Source organism: Lottia gigantea (assembly GCF_000327385.1).
Source record: "Lottia gigantea unplaced genomic scaffold LOTGIsca_16, whole genome shotgun sequence".
Lineage (NCBI taxonomy): Eukaryota > Metazoa > Mollusca > Gastropoda > Lottiidae > Lottia > Lottia gigantea.
The window spans coordinates 667,041-688,056 of NW_008707965.1; the positions used below are offsets into that span (position 1 = coordinate 667,041).

The 21,016-nt window shown below is 33.1% G+C and overlaps 4 protein-coding genes across 4 annotated transcripts; 2 read left to right on the forward strand and 2 right to left on the reverse strand.

Moving 5' to 3' along the window:
- Positions 1–702: 702 nt before the first annotated feature.
- LOTGIDRAFT_113043 (hypothetical protein) lies at positions 703–4,400 on the forward strand (the record flags this gene model as incomplete). The annotated part of the gene is made up of 9 exons (XM_009051126.1): positions 703–863; positions 1,098–1,206; positions 1,618–1,671; positions 1,890–2,008; positions 2,228–2,360; positions 3,036–3,155; positions 3,486–3,752; positions 4,007–4,073; positions 4,252–4,400. The coding sequence occupies 9 exons, from the start codon at positions 703–705 to the stop codon at positions 4,398–4,400; spliced, it is 1,179 nt and encodes a 392-aa protein (XP_009049374.1).
- Positions 4,401–5,026: 626 nt separating this feature from the next.
- Positions 5,027–7,788, reverse strand: LOTGIDRAFT_230870 (hypothetical protein). Its single transcript, XM_009051127.1, has one exon. It carries the CDS (start codon positions 7,761–7,763, stop codon positions 5,127–5,129), a length of 2,637 nt encoding a protein of 878 aa, XP_009049375.1. The 5' UTR covers positions 7,764–7,788; the 3' UTR covers positions 5,027–5,126.
- Positions 7,789–8,167: 379 nt separating this feature from the next.
- On the forward strand, positions 8,168–11,128 carry LOTGIDRAFT_186468 (hypothetical protein). Its single transcript, XM_009051128.1, has 6 exons — positions 8,168–8,299; positions 8,523–8,658; positions 8,844–8,980; positions 9,298–9,382; positions 10,040–10,161; positions 10,475–11,128. The coding sequence occupies exons 1-6, from the start codon at positions 8,223–8,225 to the stop codon at positions 10,608–10,610; spliced, it is 693 nt and encodes a 230-aa protein (XP_009049376.1). The 5' UTR covers positions 8,168–8,222; the 3' UTR covers positions 10,611–11,128.
- A 2,647-nt stretch (positions 11,129–13,775) lies between these two features.
- LOTGIDRAFT_186470 (hypothetical protein) lies at positions 13,776–20,212 on the reverse strand. The gene is made up of 12 exons (XM_009051129.1): positions 20,026–20,212; positions 19,235–19,485; positions 18,945–19,039; positions 18,562–18,669; positions 18,058–18,092; positions 17,778–17,812; positions 17,296–17,353; positions 16,962–17,069; positions 16,016–16,146; positions 15,449–15,568; positions 14,872–14,988; positions 13,776–14,237 (listed from the first exon to the last, which is right to left on the reverse strand). The coding sequence occupies exons 1-12, from the start codon at positions 20,102–20,104 to the stop codon at positions 14,133–14,135; spliced, it is 1,242 nt and encodes a 413-aa protein (XP_009049377.1). The 5' UTR covers positions 20,105–20,212; the 3' UTR covers positions 13,776–14,132.
- Positions 20,213–21,016: the final 804 nt, after the last annotated feature.

A 21,016-nucleotide genomic window follows, 5' to 3' on the forward strand; every position in this document is an offset into this window, starting at 1 on the left:
AACAAATAAAGTTAAAAGTAAGTAATTAACAGAATCTAAGTCAATTAATGTAATTATGCGCTGAAACTTTGCTTGTTTGGTCAGAATAAATTGTTGATTACAAACACAGCTGTTTGTGGCAACTATAGACGTAAGAATTATTCACTTGCAAATAAACAACATATTTTTTCTGAAATTCCTAAATAGAAAAAGTATAAAAAAGTAGTCTGTAGAGGGCCGAGGATATTCGCCGAAAGAAACAATTATATCAAAAAGGCTGACATTTCATGAATTTTTAGAGATTTTTTCTGCCACCAGGATGGCGAATAGTCAAATGAATGGACGTGGACCCTGTAGAGTCTAGGCAGGGAAGGACGTAAAACTCCCATCATTTAGCACATCAGGCATAATCTTGTGATCTGAGGGCACTTACCAATTCCATATCAATCATCATGTAAACTAACCAATCCCAGAGTAATGTTTTTGCATAAATTGATGGTTTTCAAAAAATCAGACCATATTGCTTCCATTGACCTGATTTCCTGAAGAATAATTGATGAATGGCCTAAAATGAGGGATTCTGAATGTTTGAAGTAGAATATTAACAACCCTACACAAAGCAGGGTTTTTCAACATTAAGCAAGACAATTCGTTGAACACATAAATAGCTCTTTGTCAAATTGAAATTGTAAATATTTCTCATTGTTTTTTCTTGATTTCTAGATGTCTGAAGATAAAAAACGAGGGGGTGATGAAGCTGAGCATGGTGGACCAGGACAGTTTTATGAACCATTTGTACAGAATGAAGAGTTGATGGACAAACTTAATCTCTTAGACTGTGGCAAAGAATTTATTCGTAAAAATAATTTGAAACCAATCTCAAGGTACGATGTCTTTCACATCAGTTCTGTGCATTATGGTTACATGGCATTTTTAAATGCAATTTGTAAGAAATATTTGTGATGCCACAACTTATCTTTTGATTCTCAAACCAGTGTATGCTCTCTCCTACCTATCTCATAGAATTTGGCTTTTTGGAATTTGTGTTATTTAGAAATAAAAAAATATTCCTTTTTTTTTAAGATGATTTTACCTGACTGTCTATATGTTTTTTTTAGACATTATTTTGCCATAGCCACGAATCCAGGAGAACAGTTTTATTATTTTACCTCTATTGCTGCCTGGTTGTTAAGAAAATCTGGTAAATCATTTGAACAACCACAAGAGGTAAAGTGTGTTTTAATCATTTGAACACTCAGGTATATATCAAATGTTTATGTGGCCAGTAGAGTGGCTGATTGTGTTGAAATAGTAAATAGGTGGTACATTGGGGTAAAAAGTGAAAGCCCAATTATTATAAACAAGATGGCGTTTGCCATTTTTTAGTTTTAACAGTCCTATGAGTGAATTTGACGACAGGTAAAACTGTGACCATTGAGAACTGTCTCATTACAGTTTGAAATTAAACAGAGGCATCAATATACTGGAATTTATCTCTGAAGTGGGGAAAGCATATTTCACATGTGGGGTACAAGTGCCTTCAACACCTTGCTCCTTTCAACATTTAGAAAGATACAATTTTAATTACTTTCTTAGAATGGTACACTTCATAATGATATTTTGTTTGTCTAATTACAGTATGACGATCCAAATGCAACAATTTCAAGTATCTTAGATGAGGTCCGGAAATACGTAAGTCTTATTTTATTATCAACCATTCATTAGTTTCTCTAAACTTATATTTCATTATATGGACGGGTCAACAAATGTTTGCAAATTAAGTAAAATTGTGACTGGTGTTGAAAGAGAAATGAATATTTGAATTTACATTCAGTGCCATTTTTTTGTGATTATATTATTACTCTGATTTCCTGCTATTAAATTAAACTGAAAAATAATTTTTGTTTCAGAATTACACCATAGATTTTCCCCCATCTAAATTAAAACAGGGCTGTGGAGAACATTGTTTATATGTTTTACAGAGACTAGCTGATGAAGCTATCAAATATTCCAACTTTAAATGGCGCAAGTAAGAATATTATTTGTTATTCCTTTATAAGATTTGTATATCACACAAAAAGACCTGGCCTAAATTAATCTGGAATATATCAATAATATTTGATAATATCAACACCAAAATACCACTTTATATTTCTACCAATTTTCTAGGACAAATAGCATGCATATATGAAATTTTTATAATGAATTCTATTATGTTGAAATCTTACTCCTGTATTGGTAATTTCAGACCAGTGTACCCAGAAGAAGAAGCTGAAGAACAACATGTGATAGAAGATGATACAGAATTAACTTTAAATCGGGTTGATGATACACCAGGGGTTAGTAGTATTTCAGATATAAAACCCTCATCAGGACAGCTAGTGTTACAACCCTTATTTTTTCCTTTTAAACTAAGGCTGTGTTTGGTATAAATAACAATCAGTGACACAAAAAAAAACCGAATTCCAAAGGATCATTTTTTTGCAAATTGTCAAGAGGATATTTAAGGCAGTTTAATGTATATTTCAGAATATGTAATGGAATCTTATTGACCAGAGCTCTTATATGCTCTTGTACCTACTCCATGTCCAAGGACTATTGATCTTCAGATATTTGAACGGTCACATCCGTGAAATATAGCCAAAACAATGGTTTTGCAGACAACTGATTTTTGTAATTCATATTCAATGTGCTCATGATATTTTCACTGTAGTTTGATGATATTGATGAAGATTTTGAAGAAGAAGATGAACCTTTAATGGATTTAGAAGGAATGAAACATCTCAACAGAAGAAATGTAAGCCAAACATTTTTGTCTTAAGTTCCCAAAAACTGCAATAAGTTTGGTGAATCTTCATTTCGAGAAAAAAAGACTTCCAAGGTAGTAGTGATGTAATGGAGGCAAATGAGACAATGCCTCACTTATGAAACTATGAAATTATTGTATTGTAAATCCACCAAGATTCCCTTCTGCCTCATTTTAACTTGGATTGTGCTATAGCCAGATTTCAGTCATAATTTTACTTTCGCTCATATAATCATTTCCTTCGCTGTAGCAGATGGAATCATCTAAACCAGAAGAAATTCTGCAGTCTACAACTGATGCTGCAGATTGGAAACTGGAAGTAGAAAGAGTGATGCCACAGTTAAAAGTTACCATCAGAACAGATAATAAGGTATTTGAAATTGTTATGCTTTTGGTCTGAACTTGTTTTCTATATCTAAACCAGTATAATATGGGTTAGTTGATATCTGGAATAGTGTAGACAAGTGGTATTTGGATATATTTGAAAACATTGGACAATAGGATGCAGAGAAAAATAAATATCATACAGCATTAAGTAATTTTTTTTATTTTTTTACAATCTATAAACGAATTTAGGAATTGAGATTTTATTACTTTCATTTATTTGATTCTTTTTGTTCTCTATTTTTTGGTCATTGTCAGGAAATTAGTGAATACTCCAATCAAAGCTGAAGATTCTCAATATAAATCTATTTTTCAGGACTGGAGAGTTCATCTAGATCAGATGCATCAACATAAAGATGGTATAGAAACATCACTGACAGAAACTAAATCATATTTAGACAAGTTACATGATGAGATCAGCCGAACCTTGGAGAAAATTGGCAGCCGTGAGAAATATTTAAATAACCAATTAGAACATTTGTTACATGATTTCCGTAATGTCCAGGAACAGTTATCAGAATCTAAAGAAAAATATCGACAAGCTAGTGGTGGTGTTACAGAAAGATCTCGAATTTTAGCAGAGGTATGTTTAATTGTAGTTTTTTCATGAATATTGGAAGAATACCCCTCTAAGAATGAACATAAAATTGAAATTCTCAAACTTGGTCAATAAAACCATATTTTTCATCATTGGTTTAAATATCTCTTTTTTGGATCCTTTTAATGCTCTTAATCAGATATAAAATATTTACAAGATGTCATGATTTCAAGAACTAGAATGGAACTAACAGTCAAAGGAGTTCAGCTTAAATTTTTTATATTTCCTTATGAAATCAGGTGACAGAAGAATTAGAGAAGATTAAATCAGAAATGGAAGATAGGGGAAGCAGTATGACTGATGGAGGTAATTAACTTTTATAATTCTTTGTGAAGCTGTCTATTGGACTGGTGATGGCTCCAGAAATTCTGTCTTCCTTATAAGAGACTTCTAACCTAATGCTCTTGATTATTGCCAAAAACAATAACCTTTCATGCATACCAATAAAATTTGAATTTACAGATTTGCTAACTACTTTTTTCAGCCCCATTGGTTAAAATCAAGCAAGCTATCTCATCATTAAAGAAAGAGTCAACCCAGATGGACATCAGAATAGGAGTAGTGGAGCATGTTTTATTACAGGCTAAACTTAAAGACAAGGCTACCCAGAGCAAACAGACCCATGATATTTAGTTCTTATTGTTGTTTGTTAAAATTCATTATTTATTAGGAATCAACAAGGGTCTGTGGGGGATAAGTCAATAGGGGAAAGGTGAGGGGGCTGGGCGGATTTTATCACTATTGGTTTGGTGTAAATGTGAAAACAATATCAACATATAAGAATTTAGGCACTAATTCAACAGATATAAAGATATCAAAAGGCTACTTAATTGTACAGTTGCTGTAAGTCCAACTAAATGTATCAGGTATGCAAATTAATTGAATTTCTGATACAAGAAATGGTCAAATTTTCCATGATTTGATATGAAGTGGGGGATAATTAAAAAGTTTAAAACCAATATAAAATTGTACATTCCGTCCATTATATTTGTTTTGTATAGTATTTATTTACAGTCAGTATAAAATATTAATGTTATGTTTTATTCTTTTTTTTCTTTTACAATAACCTGATTTACGTTTTCATGAGTTCATATTCTCTGACTAAATTGATTAGAAACTAATTGGACCTATGTCAGGATTGAACCCTGATCCTTCAAGTCATTGAGCGACAGAGTCACCTGGAAAACTCTAAGAGATAGATGCCCTTATACACTCGGCTCAGATTAGAAGCACCCATTTAAAAAAACAAAAATCACACAAATTTTATAGTCAAGTTTAATAGCACTGTGAAATCTTTCAACATTTTAATTAGACAAGAAATTAATTGATTAATTTAACATGAAAAATTCATTCAATGACTCACTTCAACTGTAAAGTGAAATATTCTAAATTTGATAACCAGGATTCATTTGTTACACATGAGTACTTAGACTGAACAAAGTTAGTAACTTTCTCTAAATTTCCACAGTAACTTCCTTTATCTGTGGATGAACTCTCCATAATCAAAGTTTTAAGACTAGAAATCTGAGTCAGAACATTTATCATTTTAGTCAAATTAACAGCAGTTTCCTGGTCTGCAGAATTCAAAATCATTTTAGCTGTTGCTTCAATAAATGTTTTCAAATATGGCTGACATACGGCATCCTCTAACAAAGTATACAAAGATGATAAAGAACTTTCTACAGTTTTTTCTGTTGAAAATAAATTACATGCAAATGTAATTGTCAAGTCTGTGAAATCTTGAGAAATGTTTGAGGTTGGAAATTTTATCAAAACTGAAAGTAAGCACAACACAGTGTACAAATTGTTCTTTTTACGTTTTTCTAAAGAACTCCATACAACATCACTGACCAAGTCAGCATATGGTAGAAAATCTGCTTGTAAAATTTTGCAAATGAAAGTGTCAAGTGATAATTGTTTTTTCCAAAAGTGCTGTTCAATAACAGACCAATCAGTTACAGGTTTGCTTACATCGGAAACAATACCACTATGTTTAGGGCCAAGCATCACCAGCATTAAAAATCCTAACTGATCAGCGATGAGATCCAAATTTATCTTCTCACCAATTATTTTATTAAAACGTTCTTGCAACACTTGAATCAGATATTTTCCCTCTTCGAATTCCAAGCCTTCATGGTGGATCAAATTCACAAATAATTTCAACTGATTTTTTGTTAAAGCTGGTAACCAGTATAAAATTTCAATCATGGACTTTTTCAGAGGTTTGGAACTGGTTAAAAACACTCCAGTGTCAATGTTGTACACAAGGTCAATGTAACTTTGCCATTTTTTCAAAACCGGGGTAATATTTGAAGTCACAGCATTCTTTATAACTGACATTATCTTTGTAGAAATGGCATCATTTGACTGACCAACTTCCAAAAGCAAATCGGGCAACGAATCCAAAAATGAAATCAAAGGCCTATCAAGATCTGATCTACCCTCAGATTTAAATATAACTTTAGCAAAATAGTGGATAAACATTTGTTTTTCTTGAGATAGATGATGAGCTCTTTGATATCTGTAGACACAATCTTCAAATATTAACAGCTGATCATTGGGTCTCATTGCATAGATAAGAGAAGTTAAGACCTGTAGTAAATGTCTACGAATATCTAATGCTAAATCTGGTGTTTTAATGTTATACCGAATATATTTTAGAATTGGTTGAATCCAAGATTGCTGTTGAAAATCTGATGGAGTTTTGATGAATTTGGTCATTACACTACAAACTGCTAGGTTTAAATTTTCTGGAGAAATATTGACTTCAGCAACTTTCTGTTTCTTATTCTTATTCTTTTTGCCATGAAGTAGCTCAAAAGGGAAACTGGAAGTAAAATAGTTGACAAATGTTACCTCGAATTGTTCGGACAACCAGTTAGACCACAAAACATCCAAAGAATCAGAGTTTTTGGTACCATATTCTATTAATAGCAGGATGATGTCCAGAACAGTGGTTCTAATTGAAGTGGCTTCTGAATATAAGAGGCTGCCATCATTTTTCTCAGAATCATGAGCTTCCACCCAACACTGAATTAACAATGGAAACAGATTCAAGACTAGTTGTTTAATGCTTTGAATATCTGTTAGATCAACTGCAGAAGTTTGAACCATTCCTGGAGTTCTCACAGCAAAACCAGGCTGCAACCAATTCTTCTTCATAAAGTTTTGAAATGGCATAAAATGGTTTTCATTTTCAGTTACTCTTAAAACATTTTCTTGACTTTCAATCCCATTGTCTTCATCTTTCAAAACAATTGTAAGTAACTTTAATAGACGATTGAGAACTTTTGACTGCCATTTTTGAGCTGAACCTTGTCTGTTTGGTGCAATTGATAAACTTAATTTTGAAGAGTCTTTGGTAGAGGGTCCAAACCTCATGCCACTGCTAGAGTTCTTGAATTTTTGTTTAGAAATCTGCTCAACAAAGTTTGACAACAATTGGTTGGAGCTGTGGACAATCAGATCTGGATAAGCTTTTAACAAGAGGTCAAACAGCAGCAAGGAGTCTTGTTGGATCTCGGCATTGATGTGGGTCATGGCACAGCAAAGGTGAGCACATAACACTGGGAAGAAAGGGGTCATTCTCAGAGGTGAAACTGTGTTGAATAAAGGCTCAAATAATTTCAGTACTGCCTCTCGCACAGTATAATCCTTGTCAGTCATGAGAGACCCTGCTCTGTCAATGACTGTCCCTAAATTATCTATCAGCGGCTCTTCACTTACTGACAGCAATTCCTTCATGCCTTGAGCAGCCCCCAATCTGACAGTCATGTTGTAATGCATGCATTGTGACAGCAAATCTTTGATATTCAGTTTCCGCTTGGTAGTGGCTTGGTCCTGGTCTTTTTTCAACTGTTGAATGATCTGAATTGTTTTGGTTTTGAAACTGGTTTTGGTAGCATTTGCCGCTTTAGGTAGCTTTTTTCCAACCTTGACTTTCTTCTTCTGAAACGTTTTATCCGCTCCCTGGCGATTTTTCTTTTGTTTTCCCATTTTTATCTTCGAATTTATATTCTGACATGCATAAGAAACACGTGTGATTTCCAACCGGAAGTTTACAACTGGACGATTATTTCTGACTTCTTCACAGAAGATCACTAAAGCTAAGGGAGACAACTCAATAAAAACATAAAATTTAGGTTGTCTGAAGCTGCCTTACATCAAAAACGGTTTCTTTTGTTCAAAATCGAAAGTTCATAAAATAGCTAAATAAATTTGTGAACATTTATCACAGCAGAGAGAAGATGAAAGTTTGAAATATCTTGTTATAATGTCTAAAGCATCCACTACGACGTTTATTGAATCCATATTGGATTTTTGCAAATGTACGGAAGCCGAATTTTGTACGGTAACCTTGCTACGTTGCAAAAATTAAATTGTGGCTACTTTGTATGACGATCCATTCCACACTGCAAACTGGAGGAAGCCATTGATTAATCGAAGCCGGGCGAAATGACTTTTTTTCATTTTGGAAACTGCGTTGCTCTAGCATATATTCCTTATGCTATTGTTTACAAGTGTTCGGGACTGTAAGTATTCTTCTTTACTAATTCCCTCATAATTGGGTCGAACTATGGAATAGGTAAGGGTTGAAACGAATTGAGATGATGATGGAGGTCAAAACTGATATCTTAAAAAAAAAAGGGGGGGGGGGAGTGACTTACAATATAGTTACACTCTAGCATAGCATCATTAAAATGAAATATAGCCAGTGATTAGTATTGTATAATGTTAACTATTTATATTTTTCAGGTCAGAATACAATGCATTTTGGAAATGTGTGAAAGCTGGTGGAGCGTATTTATTTACTCAGTTATGTAAAATGATGGTGTTGGCTACATTTTTTCCTGCTACAGATTCTGGTGGTGATGGTTTAGATGTTACTGGGGTAGGTATTAACAATGTACCATATATTTTAGTTGAAATAAGACTAAGTCTAAGGGTTAACATATCGTAGGCATATATTTGTTGTTTCTTTAGTTATGTTATATATACCTTTGCTGACAATGGTACTATTTTTTTAAGGGAATTCTTATCAAATATAATTACATGTCCCTATTTCTATTTCGACAGGAATTTTTAAAATGTACAGTAGATTTGGCTGATTTGGTCGGGTTACATCTCATCATGACTAGGATAGCTGGTAAAAGTCAGTTGAAGTTTATGGTGGCTGGAATGGGCTGGGCTACTTCAGAACTGATCATGACTAGGTAAGCTGTTTAAGAGTAATTATTTTTTTTTTACATTAGTCTGATACCATAACTCTTGCATGGAACTTCAGTGGACAAAAATTCTCAATACTTAGGAATTTTCATGGACACAGGAGACATTGATGGGGGATAAATAAACTCCCCATCTTTATCCAGCAAACATAGCAACTGCACTTGAAGGATACAATAATTTCAGACTTTTGTTGCAATCTTTTAGTTGTTATTAATGATCATTCTGTCGTTATCAGCTTCCCTTTGGAACCAGGGTATAAAGTTTATCAATGGGTTAATTTTGGTTATTTTTAACATTATTTTAGAGTTATTCCACTGTGGGTAGGAGCTAGAGGTGTAGAGTTTGATTGGAAATATATCCAGATGAGTTTCGACTCTAATGTTAGTTTGGTAAGTATACTGTAAAATACAGTGGTACCACTAAAACAACTGCAGATAGAGATAACCAGCCAACTTGCAACCAATTTCACCTCTTTTCCACACCAAAAATGTTCAAATTTATATTTTTAAGCTGTGTATTACAGCCTAATCCATGCCACCTTAACCACTGTATTCACACCCCTCATCTACATATTGAACTCATCTACACAATATGCATATCTTAGGCGTTTTTGTGGGCCGATTCGATTAGGTAGATTAGCTATTTTGTGTGTTTGTGAGCCAGGACGATTAGGCTAATCGGTACATTTGTGAGCCAGTTTACCCCAGGAGGTGGTTAGGCGATTCGATTAGGCTTTTCCAAGATGGCGGCATGTGAAAGTTGCTAATGTAATCAGAATAGTGGTCTTTCATTGGTTGTCAGCAGAGGCAGCCATATTGCCAAACCGCCGATTTGAATTTCGCATTTGTCGACCACTACTAAACCCAATTGCACCAAATCGTACTACCTAATCGAATCGGCTCACAAAAACGCCTCTTGTATTGATATAAACTGTGTGGGTATTTAGAATAAGCTCATTAGTTAAATTAGAGGTGTTTGTTGTTGCCCGCAAACTATATCCAGCATTCACACTATGCTTAGTGTATCACTTTTGTTTTATTCTTTAGATTCACCACATCAGTACAGCTATGCTAGTGTGGCTATATAGCCGTAATGACCTTAATAAATCCATGTTACCAGTTGTTACTAGTTTATTATTGCTGGGTTGTTATAGACCTTTAATAGTAGAGTAAGTATGATAGTTATTTATGGATATTGATGTTGTGGTGACTTTGATTTGAAATGGCACACAGGAGAACTCTAACTCATTTTCCATGTTTGCCAATATATTTTGAAGCATCTGCACTTCATTGAACAGCAGATCTTAGATGTATTTGCCAGAACCAAACAAATTGAGTCTCTCCCTTGTGCTTCTTGTTTATTTTAAATATCCAAATATCCATTGTCAGTTGGTTATCAAAATAGTGCTCAATACGTCAATTGTAGGCTATATCGAAGTATTAAAACTGAAGCTAATAACATTATTATTTGTGTATTTTCAGGATTTTGATTCATGCTGTAGGTCTGGGATCCTGGATGTTATTATTAGCTAAAACATTATTTACATTATGTGTGGGACTAGTCACGTTACAGATGTACCTTAGAATTCCAGCCCAGTTACAGAATTCTTACTATTAAAAGTACACACTCTGAAGTATCAGAAAGATGGCATTCTTATTATAAAAAGCCTTCAATCTCATGGACTGTATCAAACCTATTCATTTCTTGTGTCATACATCTTATTCATTATTACTCCCAAATCGTATTAATATGGCAACTATTGAACTCTAAAATTTGATGTAAAAAAAATCATATTCATCATTCCTTCACAATTTTAATCTTATTGACCTAAAGGATTTGACACAAATATCCATAGATAACTGATAGTAATAGGGAGAGGGGAGGATGTGTGTCCAGGCTTAATTCTCTGAGGTTATGTTTATAGTTTTAATTTTAAAAAACTGTTTATGGAGCCTTGTTGAAAGGAAAGCAAAAACACCAATATCATATAGACTCTTGAAGGTCTAAAACACATCAGTCTGGCATTGGCATTTAAAATTTAATAATAGCCAGTGTTATCTGAGAGATTGTGTAAAGATTTATTGTTTGTATTTTGAATGTGTTTATGTAATTTAATAAATTTTATATTTATCTTACACAATAGTTTTACTACTCACTTTATAGCAGGTTGAATCATTACCTTAGCAATTGTATTATCTCATATGTCTCCATTAAGTCTTATAATGTCACAATCAAATCAAAACTCTTGATAAATATTTAGTTGACCAAAGAATATAATTTATAGATTCAAGCAAAGATATTTCGCTTATCTGGTTTTAAATCAAAATATAATCCTGAGTAGTCCACTGAATTTTTAGCAGAATAAATGGAAATTCAAACTTAACTTTAGTTGACTACTTGTGTTTATGATTTGAATTACACCCAGATTTCTGCAAGTTTCTGTGCTAGACTATTATAAAGGCATTCATAATAAAACCAGGACTATTGAGCACAATATGAGATCATTAAACACATAATTATGGACAGTTTTCACATTTTTTGGTAGAATAAGTACCTTATATTTACAAAGTAAATGTATACTGCATGACACTTTCCAAAGTGGTGGTGTACATTCTAGACAGTAGTAATTTTAAGAAGAAGACAGCATATAATATACTTTCTCTAATGTACACACATTTTAAATTCAAAATATTTAAAGTATTTATTTCTCTTCACAATATAAATAGTCAAACTATTTCAATACACACAATTATTTACATGTCAGGGGTTGGTTACCAGAAACATCTTAACATACAACTCTCTTTATCAGACTAATTCAAATCATGGATTGGTTGGAAAGAAAAAGTTTCCAAAACAGGCTAAACACAAGGTTTTCTTGTCTTAATGTTAGTCCAATCCTACAGAAATCTAATTACCTACCAATATATAGTTTGAATAATTTTTTAAGTTCCTCATCTTTGCAACAAGAACCCTTGAAATTAAAACAGTAGGAAATGTGGGCATTTTGCTACCCATAGGGGCCCGCTTGATTGGTTAGTTTTGCACATTGATGGAATCAACAGAACGTTCAATAAAACAAGTTGAAACAGAGTTCAGAACGCATTCCATGTGTGCCAAAAAATTAGTAGGAACAGACAGAATTTATAAAGTTGTACAAGAAAATAGATGGGAAAATTTTGAATGTGACATCTGCTTTCATACTGTTCGACTGGGGGTAGAATTGGAATAGAAAGGGGGATAACTCACAGTGACTATGGTAATATCTGTTCAATGTACAAAGCTTAATCTATCATTTACAAATTATCCTGACAATATCAAAAGATATGGTGCCAAAATTGATATACATGTTACAGAAAAATAATTTACATTTACATGCATTTTAATTATTTGGCAATATAATTCAAGGCATGGTTGTCTGATAAGAAAGATATACATGCATATATCTCAAAATACTTACATTTCAGAAAAATGTTAACTTTCCAAAAAAATACAGTATAGTATATGAACGCTAGAACAAAACACAGCAAATTTTTCTTTAAGTAAAATATTCTCTACAATAGAGAGAACCCTTCCACATATTAACAATGTTACTACGAACCTCACCTTATACCTTGACTTTAGTAATCACCTCGTATCACAGAATGCAGCAATTTGATTGGATTGTTCACCAGTGAATACCGCCAAATGGAGACCTTGACAGAGAGACTGATATTGTTTACAGACTTACTACCGAAAGCTTTCATTCACAGTATCAGCTGATGTGCAATCCAATGAAATCGCTGCATTTACATACTTCTGTGATACAAGAATAGTGGCTATTGCAGTCAAGGTATAAGACGACGTTCCTCATAGCTTGACATTGTGAAAATGGGTCTCCAAAGAGATAAAATATGACATGAATGATTTACATTAAGTATTGAAAATACCGTTTGATTCAAAAAATAAACACAAGCAGTTCACTATATTTACAGGAAGAATAAATAGTAATTGAATCTAATCTGACCAATATTATGAATATTAATTCTTACACAACTTAAAAATAAAGATGACTGCTTGTTTTTATTAGACTTTTACAAATATTTTGGTATTTTAATAAGATTTTAGGGAAATTTGTATTTCAAAATGATATAATGCAAGGTAAAGCTGCATTAAAAAACTTTAAACAATCAAATACATTTTTTTTTAAACTATCATCACAAAGCATCACTAAATAAATAAAATCATATTTTTCATTTTTTTTTCTACATAATATTTACATATTTTTACAATGAAAGCACTCATATTTATTGGGTTGAATTTGATAAGGGGGGTAACACTTTAATAAGTAGATCCACTATGTGGGTGGAAAATTAATTGAGAGGGTACTAAATTTTCCCAAAAATAATCAAAAAATCGTCTCTTGAATAAAGGGGATGAAAACTTATTGCTATTGCTGCCAAGACATGTTGAAAAGAACAAGAGAATTTCTTGGACAACAAAATAATTCGAAACGCAATCAAAAGAAAAAATTTGCTTCAAAACTTTTAGAAAATAAATTCACACTTCATATCAAATTTATCAGCAAGGATGTTTACAGTTATAAAAATCTCACTGATCACAGTAATACTACTCAAGCTTACTATTATCTAACTAGTTACGATATTTCACTTGATCATCACTGTCAATCATTTTATAGAGATCTACTCCTCTCTATATTCTCTAAATCTATTAGCCTATCTTAGTTTTAGCTTTCAAGAGCTCATTTCATTACTTTGGTTTCATCTAAATTGAATAAACAATAGAAAAACATACTGAATCGGTTGAATTTCATCTAAACAAGATAGATATTTCCATTCCTGTGATTTGGGTAGCTGAATTGAGCACAAATTGTGTAAATTTACATGAATATTTTTAAATATGTACTTAACAATTTGGCACAATTGAATTCAGAAAAAAATTGAGTTGAAATTTCACTCATAATCTAATACAGAGGGCCATCAAATTTTCAGAATTTTTCAAAAATTCCAAGCGAGAAGGCAACTGACAACTTAAAAAAATAGGAATTCAGACAGGTATGTCCCTTTAAAATGGAGCATATTGTATGTAATCCAAGTAAAGTGGACTATACAATTGCCAAGGAGAAGACTGTAAAGCAACCAGTTATGATGGAGCACATTGTAGCCTGTCAGCCTCATCTCCAGATTCTTCTTCACCTGACTCTATATTTTCACTGGAACTCGACACATCACCTCCTTCTTGACGCAACTAAAATTAAATAATGGTTTAAGGTCAAAGGTCACAGGTTAAGTTGGTTGTTAGGGGTTACGACTGGAGAGAAAGGAATGGAACCAGCAAACACTTGAATTAAACTGACCAAGGCATCAAATTTAGAATTTTTAATCCGAATCAGTTTCTAAATTCAAAATGTCTTCCTCACTGGAACTGGAAATATCATCATCAGCCTCTCCATTGCCACGCTAAAAACAAAATGGAGTCCAGTCAGAAACCACAACACTACATATTGTAATGAAATGATATTGTGACTATGATTTAATGAAAATATTCTGTTGTAGAAAATGCTCAACTGCTTTTTTTTTAGGTACAAGCTCAAGTTTTTTTTAAGATAAGGAATTGAAGTTTTTGCCTGGGTAAGCTGGCAAAGAAAATACTAGAGCCATGCAGGCTAGAAAACTTATTGTCTGAATAAATACAAGACAGAATCTCAAAATTTTCCTTCTTTAAGATTCAATTTAGCAGACAAAACTCTAGAAAATAAGCCTGATACCCAGCCACAAAACTTAGGGCTATCTGTCTTGATTTTCTAAGAAGATAACCTGATGAGAATACCCAACCAGAAATCATGGCAATTATAAAGTTAGTAAAAATGTTATTCACCCACCTGCCTACGAGCTGTACGTCTAAAATGATGCATAACCAGCCATAACATCTGTCCATCAATCATTTCTGGTTCTGAAGATCTCTCTTCTTCTCGTTCCTTACGATTTCTTCTAACTGACTGAATTACAAAATAAAAATAATCACAAAGCGTTCTCTTGCCACTAGGGCGACGCTCAAGGTGAGTTCTGAACAGGTTCCATCTGCTCCAATTCTGTCCTCAATCGAAACAGTACGGAAGCGGATATGTCAAAATTTTCCCATGTATTTCCTGCCATTTTGATTTCTGTAAGCACGTACTATTTTTTTGGCACACATGAACAACTTATTTTATTGAACATTCTGTTGATTCCATTAATCCCAAACTTGTAGACTCACCAATTGGGCAATTCCTTGCATTTCTTAGTCTACACAACCTTAATTATTTACTCTCTTTCCTAGTCCTTACCTTAACTTGACAGCATGAGAAAACGTCATTTTATGTAGCATCTGCAGCTACTGTCTGTAATCCCTTAACCTTAGTCACATTAACCGTTACACAAAACCCTTATCCTTCTCAAACTTTACCCTTAGAAACTAACCTTTTTGAGACCAGAGAGTCCAGTAGCATCCTCAGCAGTAGGAGACCAAATTTTAACATCGTGATCCAAACCACTTGTAGCTAATATTGGAGCAAATGGATGAGGTTCTAGAACATTTATCTGCAATAACAAAATTTAAGACTTTATATTATGAATCTTGAAAATATAAATCTCGAAATTTCACTGATAATTACATTCCTTAAAACATAATGAACATTTCAATTCATAGAAGTTGACAGATTCTATATTCCTTTTAAAACAGCTTTACACCTGGCTCAAAGACGTCTTTGTTTAGAATCTGTTTCCTAATTTTGCCCTTGATCAAATAGAAGCATAATAGAAACAACAACAAGAATTTGGGAATAGATGTAAGTTTTTTTCAGCAAACAATGTAACCTGGCAAGATCATGAGAGTTAGTTAAACATATACTTCATCAATCTTTCTCAAGCACATTTTGTTTTAAAGGATGCTTCAATAAAAATCTGTGAATGTTTGTAACCAATAAAAGGATATAACCCAAAAAGCTAATGTGTTATTGATGCATTGTCATATAAATGTCTACCTACCACTCCACCCTCATCTCCTTTCATAAACTGTACAATATTTTCTGTTTCTTTATCCCATAAAAATACATGACCACAATCACTACCACTGACTATAAACTCACTTCTCGGACCGTAAAAATTTACACCTTTTACTACAAAATAACAACAATAATATCAATTTTAGGAATTCATCTAAGAACAAGGAGAACATTTTTCAACCATACTACAGTTTATTTTAATTCATAATCTAGGGTTACATCATAACTTAAGATAATTGAAAACGTCTAGTTCTTAGGACTTTGATTAATTTCTACAGAGATATTATCTAAGGATATTTCTAGGAGATCTTTACAGGAATTGTAATCTACAAATATAAGTTTCAAGAATATTTTACAAAAAAGAAGTAAAGAAAGAATCTGAGTACATTATTTGAGAATATGCGGTTAATTTAATAATCACGTGTAAGCTATCTTTCGTTCAGTAATACTTGAATTCAATTTTTCGTTCAGTCATACCCCAATTGTATCATGGCTACGGTACACATCAAACATTTTCGCTATGATGATATGGAAAGGTAATTTATGATTATAAATTAATGAATCCTAATTCTAAGGAATGATATTGTTATTATCATGCTTTGATAGTGAAATAAAATGAAATATTATAAACAATCGGGGTTCTTCACAACGTATTGGCCCTATAAAGTACACACATGTCTATCACATGGTGCGTACGTGACAGGAAGGGATATAACTCTAGTTATGGATGGCATGTTTCAACTATCTTGATTTTCGTTAAACCGCACGATTTTATCGGCAACGGGAATTTGTGGATAAATGAGGCTCCACTGTATAAAAATTGGAAAATAGGGAACATATTAATTACAACTATCAGCATGTCTAAGGAATTTTACAACAAATAGTCAAACAGAAAGAAACGTTAAGGACAAAAAGAGCTCAGTTCTCACCTGTAGCATTATTGCGGTGACCTTTATATTTATGTATATATTCAGCACCATCTGAGTGTTTGTTATTAAATAAATATATATCTTCATCATTATACGACCCTAGTACCTCTACAAAAAGATAAACAATATCCTAATGTTAACATTTAAGGAGCTGAAGGTTGGGGCTTGTGCTGATTCGGGAGGATTCAAGTGAGAAATCCATTTTGAGTCAGAATGTTAAGGATCCAAAATTTTGAACATTAAATTTTGCATTCAACGAAATATTGATTTCAATAATGTTAATTTGTCAGTCACGTTATATCCAATCCAGATATATGTCTCAAAATTTACATACCTGTACCATTGTAATTATAACAAGCACAAGTTATATTGGCTTTAGTTGTACTATCAACCTGTAAATAGATATTAGAAATATTAACACAAAACATGAAATATATTGTCACTCAGTTGATGCAAGATAATTGAACCATGACAACATCCCTAGTTCCTACTGAATAGAAAAAACAAACGGATACATTATCATTATTCACCGCATTCCTAAGGCAGATGGGATTGCACACAGAAGCTATTTTACAAAATGGCCTGCAGAAAAACTATCCAAACTCCCTGGAAAATTTGTGGCCCTTGCTGGCCCTTCATCTAATGTTTCCTGGAAATGCCACTGGCCACTACGGAGCCCCTAAGGCGCAATTGTAAACATATTTATTTATCATTTCGTTTAAACGAAATAAATGATGTTATTTCGTTTAAAGGAATTAATTATACTGATTGTACATAACTCTTAAATAACTGTGAAATAAATAAATTGATACTTACCAAATGATGTGGACAATATTTCTTTAACACTCCATCTTCCTACAAACAAAAGAGAAGAAACTGTATTCTTTATCTATTAAGAAAATTTAATATCCTTATCTAAAGTATAAGAAAATAAATTCAAACATCCTATGTCAATTTTAGAAAAAACAAGTTTGTCTCTGTAATACTCGACTCCAAATTGAATAAATTTTGTCAGGCATTATTTCAAATTTTGTAAATGTGAATCGATTTTCAAACTATACTTTCCCTGACTTTAAACTTAAAAAAAGATTGTTACTACTTACTTCAGTTATCTTTCTTTTATCATAAATTCTGTAAAATAACATATGAATGAATTAGAATGCAGGGTCAAAAGAGTACTTAACAATAGAATGTTAAAGTAACTTACCAATCATTGAAGGATTGATATTTAGAAACATTTCTTTAATTTTAATAGTAAGGGGGAGGGAGAAACTTTCCAAAAAAATAAGAGAAAATTCTATAATTTTTGAATGGAGATAATTATTCAACCTTTGTGTTAACAAATATCGTGTCCTTTTTAATTTGAAAGAAGAATAACTCCATTTCTTTTTTCTGTCCACCAGGTGATCCTTGGCTAAATCGTTTAGTATGATCCATCCCCAGACCTATTCATAGCTGGTTGATTGCAATAATGAGGAAAAATGGCTTATTCACTTTCAATATAAAAACAAGTAATCAAGCCTTAAAGTTTAATGCCCCAACAGACAGTGCTACAGTAGCCTGACCCTCATCTAAGAGTTTAAAATTGAATAAATTCTACCTGATATAGTGATCACGTCCTCCGACACAAAATTCATATGAATTAACAGGATTAGAGTGAATAGAATATAATCCAACTTTCCTCTCATTTTCTTTAGTTATACATAATCTAGAATTGTATAAACATAGCATTAGTAAATTTTTCATGAAAACATATAGTGGGGCAAATGAGCCAAATCCTGGCTAAAAACACAGGTTCAAACGTAGCTTACATTCCATGTTGGTGGGCAAAAATCCAACGCTTAATAACTTCAGCTTTTCAATCATAGAAACAGCCTAATTTGACAAATAAAGAAAATCAATTGGCAAATAAATCTTGCTTTTTGATACATCTAATAACTGAAGCTGGCTTTTAAAACAAACTAATCATGTTTACAAACTTACTTATTTGGTTTTTCTTGACGTAAATCTATCTCGAAAGTAACAGCATCTTCACCACAACTGAGAAAGATATGTGGAGAGTCTAACTCTAGAGCTAACTGTAATAGAAAATAGCAATATTAAACATTAATGTCACAAAGCTTCAACAAATTGTTTTTTTATTAAACCTGGTAAATGATCTAGTTATCAAATACTTTGGTGAAATCAAAAAATGAAAATACGAGAAAAGTAATGAACACCTGAACAAAATAATTCCACAAAGATTCTGATATATGATTCCCAAAACACTTTACCTTATGTGCAGCACCTTTATGTTGTGCTAATTTCTTAGTTTCTTTACATCGACCAGTCAGTGATAATTCAGCTAATCTAACTTGACCATCTCGAGCACAACTAACCACATGACAATCTCCACTGTAGGGCATAAATTTAGCTTGAAAGACATTACTCCGATGACCACTGTCATACACCAAGGCTGGTTTATTCTGCACCCAGTTCCATAGAACTATATTTAAATCATCGGAACTACTCGCCAGTAGGGTACCTTTAATACACAAATATAATAACCTGAGAGTTTATGGATTGTATGATTTTCATGTTTGAAAGGGATTTGAACCTACGGCACCTAATTGCTAATAAGAAATTTACTCAGTTTGCAACTTAGCAATCTTAATCCAATTTGATATTTAGCCATCTCAATTTGTAACAACAAGAAATATACATGGAATATCAAAATACATATCCTTTTGGATGGGTAGCCTGAAGTTTCTAACAATTTCAGTGAAAAAAATTGGTATTTCATAAACCAAGTTATAAAAATCCCAACTTTTGTATGGAATCGTCAAGTATCGATACACGACATCCTGATCTGATATGCGTACTGTGGCATGTTGTATCGCAATACATTGATTCACCGATATAATTATCGTGCCAGTACTAGTAGCCAGAGTGCAATAACTTTAAATGACACCAAGGTGGTAAAGCTCAGTTGGTTAGATTTCGTTTACTAGGCAATTAGGATAGGGCCAGAAAAGTTCTGATGTTTGTACCCCCTAATACTAAGGTAAAAGGGTTAAATTCCTACCTATTCTATTAAAATTCAAGGCATTCACACATCCATCATGACACTCCATTCTGAACTGTAATTCCAATCTCTGTACCATAGAAACACTTCCTTGTACACGTTCTCGAAACAACGAGGGTGGGGTCTTATTAGAATGACCTAGTTCACGTTGACGCAAATCGTGTATTGCATGCCAAATTTCTTTCGGTTTACGAAGTTGAATTTCTGTTTCTCCGTCTGATGACTCTGAGGATTCTTTTTTCCCACTTTGATCATCCACTTCATTGTCACTATCACTATCACTATCTGTGTCACTGTCACTTTTTAGCAGTTGATTCCGAATTCGGCGTATGTAGCGCTTTCGTGATTCAGCACTTCGCAACAATGTCTCTGCATCATCGTCATCCTCATCTCCATCATCACCGTCATCTGCCTCCACATTTAATGCAGGACTGTCAGAACCTTCCTCCATTAATTCTGATGGAGAATCCACAGTTATTTCGATTTCACTCTTAGCCTCAGACACTACAGATTTGCCCTCATTTTTAGCCTCGGATGTTCCGGCACACATAGCACTGTCATTGAATATTGCACTTTCATTCCCATCTTCATCAGAGTTATCTTTCCCTCCTGCTAAGGGAGATAACTTCTCAATGGAAATTCCACTATCGTCCTTTTGCAAAGAACTTGCATCCAAATGATCCGAAGCAGTTGAACTCAAATCTGCTTCATCTATGTAACCATTATCCATGGACAGACAACTGTCGTTCTTATTAGGATTATCCCCCTTTTCATCCAAAAGATTTGAAGATGAGGTGAGGTCATCATTCATTTCTTCTGCACCTTCAGCCATATTTGTTTATCGAAATCTGATATCGGTTAATCAAATAAATGAACAGATTTATTTCTTAACAACCTTCATTTCCTGAAATAAAACCGTTCGAACGGTTAATGAAATAAGCAAAAATGAAATTCTATCTTGAACATATTTTTAACCATTATTTTCATGTAA